The sequence below is a fragment of the Mirounga angustirostris genome, unplaced genomic scaffold (genome assembly GCF_029215605.1).
Source record: "Mirounga angustirostris isolate CCGP_5_RB_7025 unplaced genomic scaffold, mMirAng1.0.hap1 SCAF_13, whole genome shotgun sequence".
NCBI classification, from domain to species: Eukaryota; Metazoa; Chordata; class Mammalia; order Carnivora; family Phocidae; genus Mirounga; species Mirounga angustirostris.
Genome location: NW_026991721.1, coordinates 39,706,914 through 39,712,983, shown reverse-complemented (window position 1 = coordinate 39,712,983; position 6,070 = coordinate 39,706,914). Strand labels below are relative to the sequence as shown.

At 45.8% G+C, this 6,070-nt stretch overlaps 1 protein-coding gene across 1 annotated transcript; it reads right to left on the bottom strand.

Moving 5' to 3' along the window:
* Positions 1-2,005: 2,005 nt before the first annotated feature.
* RPS13 (ribosomal protein S13) lies at positions 2,006-5,444 on the bottom strand. Its single transcript, XM_045894068.2, has 6 exons — positions 5,298-5,444; positions 5,105-5,153; positions 4,842-4,920; positions 3,263-3,432; positions 2,701-2,801; positions 2,006-2,083 (listed from the first exon to the last, which is right to left on the bottom strand). The coding sequence occupies exons 1-6, from the start codon at positions 5,318-5,320 to the stop codon at positions 2,050-2,052; spliced, it is 456 nt and encodes a 151-aa protein (XP_045750024.1). The 5' UTR covers positions 5,321-5,444; the 3' UTR covers positions 2,006-2,049.
* Positions 5,445-6,070: the final 626 nt, after the last annotated feature.

Genomic DNA, 6,070 nt, shown 5'->3' with positions numbered 1-6,070 from the left:
ACCTAGGTATGCTTTGAAACATCAAATGCCCACCACCTATTGATTACTTTTTGGTCCAGAACCACTAATACCATTTGCATCAATGCAACATTTGCATAGCTACCTAGGGATTGCAAAGGACCATGCTGGGAGTTACCTTGTTTTACTTGTTCATCACTCTTGGGAGATGTTTGCCTTATTAGTCAGTTTAATCCCTGGTTTATGATGGTTAGCCACTTCTAAGACATGAACACAAACACAGGGGATTTAAAAATCTAACACCAGGTAAGAATTAAAATACTTAAGACGGTTTCCCATTATTTGTGAGCCCGTGAGGAAGGGGGACTGAGTCAGCTTGCATACCCAGCACAGAGCACACAGTGCAGGGTAGATGAATATAGGAAGTGCCCTAAGGAATAAGATAAGTCACTTAGGGTCTGTACCCCCAGAGCACAGCACTCACAAGGCTATCAATGCTAGCTGATACTGGTCTCTTGAAAACAAGGGACTTTGCCTAACAGTGTGATTTCAAACTCATCTGATTATTGCTTAGGGTAAAACTTAAGAAGCTTTTTAGTTTACTGTCTTAAAATCTTACTCGTTCAAGACTTGCCTCTTTAAAAAAAAAAAAAAAAAGAATTTTATTATCTCAGAGCAAGTGAGCAAGCATGAGCTGGGCAGGGGTGCAAAGAGAGAAGCAGGCTCCCGGCTGTGGGGCTCGATCCCAGAACCCTGGGATCATGACCTGAGCCAAAGGCAGACACTTAACTGAGCCACCCAGGCACCCCAAGACTTGCCTCTTTTAAACAGGGATACCCACATACCTCATTAGGTTGTTTTAAAGAATAAATATTCTGAAAACACCCAGATGAATACATTTTAACGCATCCAGAAGTCACAAGGTTCAGTCACCTGAGTTCATCTCATAAACAGTTCTTCTGGTTCCCTCTGCTCCAGATAGAACTGTGCTTGTTGGGGCGCCTGGGTGGCTCAGTCGTTAAGCGTCTGCCTTCAGTTCAGGTCATGATCCTGGGGTCTTGGGATCGAGCCCCGTATCGGGCTCCCTGCTCAGTGGGAAGCCTGCTTCTCCTTCTCCCACTCCCCCTGCTTGTGTTCCTGCTCTCACTCTGTCAAATAAATAAAATCTTTAAAAAAAAAAAAAAAAGAAAAAAGAACTGTGCTTATTACTACCTGAATTCCTTCTTCCTCATCTTTAAGCCTCACCAGCAAGACTGGGATCAAATACCAGTTCTTCCTGAGGTCCCTCCATACTAAAGATGTTCCTCTTGCAGAGGAACTTATACTAGACTATACTACTATATACACTACCTGGATGACATTTATCACAGGTCCAGCTCAATTTTTTTTTTTTTAAAGATTTTATTTATTTATTGAGAGAGAGAATGAGATAGAGAGAGCATGGGGGGGAGGGTCAGAGGGAGAAGCAGACTCCCTGCTGAGCAGGGAGCCCAATGCAGGACTCCATCTGGGGATCATGACCTGAGCCGAAGGCAGTCGCTTAACCAACTGAGCCACCCAGGCGTCCAGGTCCAGCTCAGTATTAACATCAAACGTATCAAGAACACTTAGAAACGGGGTACGGGGGTGGCTCAGTTGTCTGACTTTGGCTCAGGTCATGATCTCAGGATCCTGGAATGGAGCCCTTAGTCAGGCTTTGCGCTCAGTCTGCTTGACCCTCTCCCTCTGCCTGGGCTCTCTCAGTAACTAAATTAAAATCTTAAAAAGAAATACTTAGAAACATTTTTGTCATGACATCAAAACAATTAAGTCACGACTTCCTTCTCTTCCAGTCCTGCCGCCCCCCTCCCCATTTAACAACCACCCATGAAGTTATAAACTGCTCAACTAGTTGAGCAGTGAAGGGATGGAAAAAGAAGGGTGCTATCTCATTGTTCCCTGTGGAATCACATGCTTCTCATTGTGCTAACACACTTCCACATCAAAAAAGATCAACATATATGAATCAATGATATGTTATTTTTAGGGAAAGAAATACAAAATATGCTTCTAGTTAGACAATAATTTTATTGCTTGAGTACATGGTCAAATTTATGCGACCAGGGCAGAGGCTGTGGATGACTCGCTGAAAAGGAAGAAAGGGAGAAGAAAAGCTCATTAAAATAGGTCCTCCATATTCATTCACAGACTCACACCTAATGGAGCTACTTCCAAACAGTTAAAATAAACCACAAATATATAAAATGCACGAAAATGCAAAGTTCCTGTATTAGTTCATTGTGCTCAAGCATAGGAATGAAGATGCCACTCATCTAAGGGAGAACTGGCTAACATAAGGAAAAGCCCTTCTGGTGGAAAACTGAATGTTTGGAAATTATTATAGTGAGCAATCTACGCAAAACTGAGGACAACATAAACACAGGGAGCAGAGGTATGAACTGAAACTCTACCCACCATCTAGAAGTGAGTCAAAGGGCTTATTCGTGTTTTAAAAATCAGGGATCTGCAAACCATGGCCCTTTGCTTGTCTTTGGAAATAAAGTTTCGGTGGACCACAGCCATGCCCGTTTGTTTATGTACAGTCTACGGCTGTATTCCTCCTAATAATGGTAGAGTTGAAAGGGCAGCTGACCACATAGCCACGACCTAAAACATTTACTAACAGGCCTTTTACTGCAGTTACTACTCTATTTACTATATGGCTAACGTCTGTTCTTATTAACAAAAAAGGTTAATACTTACTATTTCCAATTGGGGGGGAGGACTCGCTTAGTCTTATAATATCGAGCCAACCGGTGAATACGGCTCTCGATCAGAATCAGTCGGAATTTAGCATCCTTGTCCTAAAAATAAAAATAGACAGAATTCAAGAAAACCACTCAAAACAACATTATCAAATTTTATTTTAACAAAAGAATGTATAGCTACCATGCACTCTAATGAAGTTACCCAATGCCCTGTAATAGAATCACAGACTAGGGTTCATGTGGCTAGAATTAAGTCCTTAAGGGAATTTAAGGCTTCCAGAAATCTTAACATGAATGATTTGCAAAACTCTGCAAATAAAAAAAATAAAATACAGCAACAAAACTCTGCAAATAAACACCTCAACGTTTCCAACCAAATGAATATATTGCATCTAGTGGAGCAAAAGCCACTCCCCGCCCCAATTTCTTCTGGTAGAATTTATTTCAAAGCAACTGGAGTGTGACAAGTTGTGCTTTAAGCCTCTTTAGGTAATCTTCACATCAGATGCATTATACTTTACTGAAATAAGTTCATATAAGCAATTCTATTCTCTTACCTTTCTGTTCCTCTCAAGATGCTTTCGAACAGCAACAGCTTTCTTAATCAAATGGTAAAGATCCTCAGGAAGATCAGGAGCAAGTCCTTTGGACTTAAGAATTCTCAAGATTTTATTGCCTGTCACAAAACGTACTTGTGCAACACCATGGGAGTCTCTCAAGATCACACCTGAAAAAGGAGTAATATAAATTCCCCCACCAAACACACAGCTGAAGCATGTGATGTTAAAGCTCTGAGATCAAGTCATTTTCCAAGTTTTCCTCTGTAAAATGGGGTTACTTACGTATCACAGAAACCAACATGAGAATGCACGCAAAGCTCAGTCATCCAAGGTTGGTTTACCCAACACTAAGAAAAACCCTTCTGGAAGAAACTGTGAATGCTGGAAGACCATCACCACAGCAAACTTGCTGGATTACAGGCCACCAAAGAAATCAATGAGATTCCTGCTATGTATATTTACTCAATAACTAAAAACCCACCAGCATTTATTAAGAAATTGTATTAGACATTCTTGTAAAAACTTCATTATTTTTTAAGTCTCAGAATAGCACCATCTGAATACTTGACAGTCTATTACCTATTTCTTTTTTTTAAATAAAGATTTTATTTATTTATTTGAGAGAGAGAGAGAGAAACAGCATGAGAGGGGGGAGGGTCAGAGGGAGAAGCAGGCTTCCCGCTGAGCAGGGAGCCGGATGCGGGACTCGATCCCGGGACTCCAGGATCACGACCTGAGCCGAAGGCAGTCACTTAACCGACTGAGCCACCCAGGCGCCCTAAAGATTTTTTATTTATTTATTTGAGAGAGAGAATGAGAGACAGAGAGCATGAGAGGGAGGAGGGTCAGAGGGAGAAGCAGACTCCCTGCCGAGCAGGGAGCCCGATGCGGGACTCGATCCCGGGACTCCAGGATCATGACCTGAGCCGAAGGCAGTCGCTTAACCAACTGAGCCACCCAGACGCCCACTATTACCTATTTCTTATGGCCTGTAATATCCCTGGCTAGGCTATATAAGCTCCAAGAAGGCACATATTTTGCCCTTTTCCGGACTACTGTATTCTCAGGGTCCAGAACCACGCAGCAGGCAAACGTTTGCTGAATGAAACCACTTGCACAAAGTTACACATAACTGAGATTCACACCACAACGTAAGAGTACAAGTACTGTGAGCTGTCAATGCCAACTCCTCCACTTAATAGGTGAGTGATCTGGGGCTACTTGTATAGCTGCCCCATGCCTCAGTTTCCTCAACTGTAAGATGGCAGAAACTTCGCATTTCAAAGTACAGCGGTCAGAACGAAATGAGGTCAGTGTATGTAAAATGTTTAGAAGCATTCAGGTAGGAGAGCGCCAAAGCTCACAGTAAATACTCGTTATTATTTTGGAGAGCATTTTACTAATTTTCTCCTCTTCCACATAAGAACTTGCACTAGGCCCCGGTCATCAGTAATAAAGCCAGGGAAACGAGCAAAAGGTTTTCAAAGCACATAAGCGGCACATTCACCCCCAGCGACTTTTCCAGCGAGCTGCACGAGGGCAGGCGGAAGGAACTACGTTACACAGAAACACCCACCGATTTGTGAGGGAGTCAGGCCCTTCTTGGCCAGTTTGTAGATCTGCTCCTTCACGTCGTCAGACGTCAATTTCAGCCACTGTTTATGGAAAAGAAACTGGCCTTAGGACGAGAAACCAGGGATGGTACCGAAGTTCAGCCGTCCTCGCCATCCTCAGCGGCGCTCCTCAGGCACACACGGCCCCACCCGGCACCGCGCCTCCCGAGGGATGGACGGCGGCACCCCCCCCCCGACTTCTCCCGCGTCCCCGCACGCTACTTACGGTGGGGACGCTGCGGCGGTAAGGCAGAGCCGACTGGGACAGGCCCTTCCTGGGGAGAGAAAGAGTCTCCGGATGAGGTGGTCAGTGCCACAACAGCCTAGAAAATCATCCTCTCGACTCGCTGCCCACACGCTCTCCATTCCTCCCGACCCCGCAGCCCAGCCCTGCAACCCGCTCAGAAACCCGAACTCACCCGGGAGCGTGCATGCGACCCATGATGGCGGCGGTCAGGCAGCGAAAAAGAGAGCGAGGGTAGGAACGCCACAGGAAATCGCCCAGCACACAGGAAGTGACCTCACACACGTCCGCGCTCCTCGCGTGAAGGAGGCGGAGCTACGCTGCGTGGCCCCCGGCGCCGGCTGGCGGCATATCCCGAAGTGCACTTCAGGTTTGTACTGCAAGATTCCTCAATCGACAGGACTACACATCCCAGCATGCGTCAGTTTTTGAGGAGGCGCGAGGCCGGAGCGGGAACTTAAGACGGCGGCCCGCGGACTTTCTGGAGGAGCTGCCTGCGCTAAAATCGTGCCGGTTCGAGTCCCGGCCTGGGAGAGAGCGTGGAGCAGCTACGGCAGCAGGGGTTGGTGGATTTGGTCCCTGCCCTAGAAAGGCCGTTAATGTGCGACACCGCCGCTCAGCGAATTTGGGTGCCTGAAGTTCAACCACACACAATTGTTCATCCATTCACCAGCGCCAGGTCTTGTTTTGGGAGTAGCTACCTCAAAGTCTGTCCCTGCCCGTAATAAATGCACTGGTAAAATACCATGCTGATAAGTGCTATACTGGAAGTCACGGTAGTTACCGCCCAGCCACCGCTACGATTTCTTTTTTTTTTTTTTTAAGATTTTATTTGAGAGAGAGAAAGAGAGAGCACGCGTGCGGGAGCCGGGGGAAGGGACGAGCAGACACACCGCGGAGCAGGGAGCCCGGTCAGCGGCTCCATCCCAGGATCCTGGGATCATGACC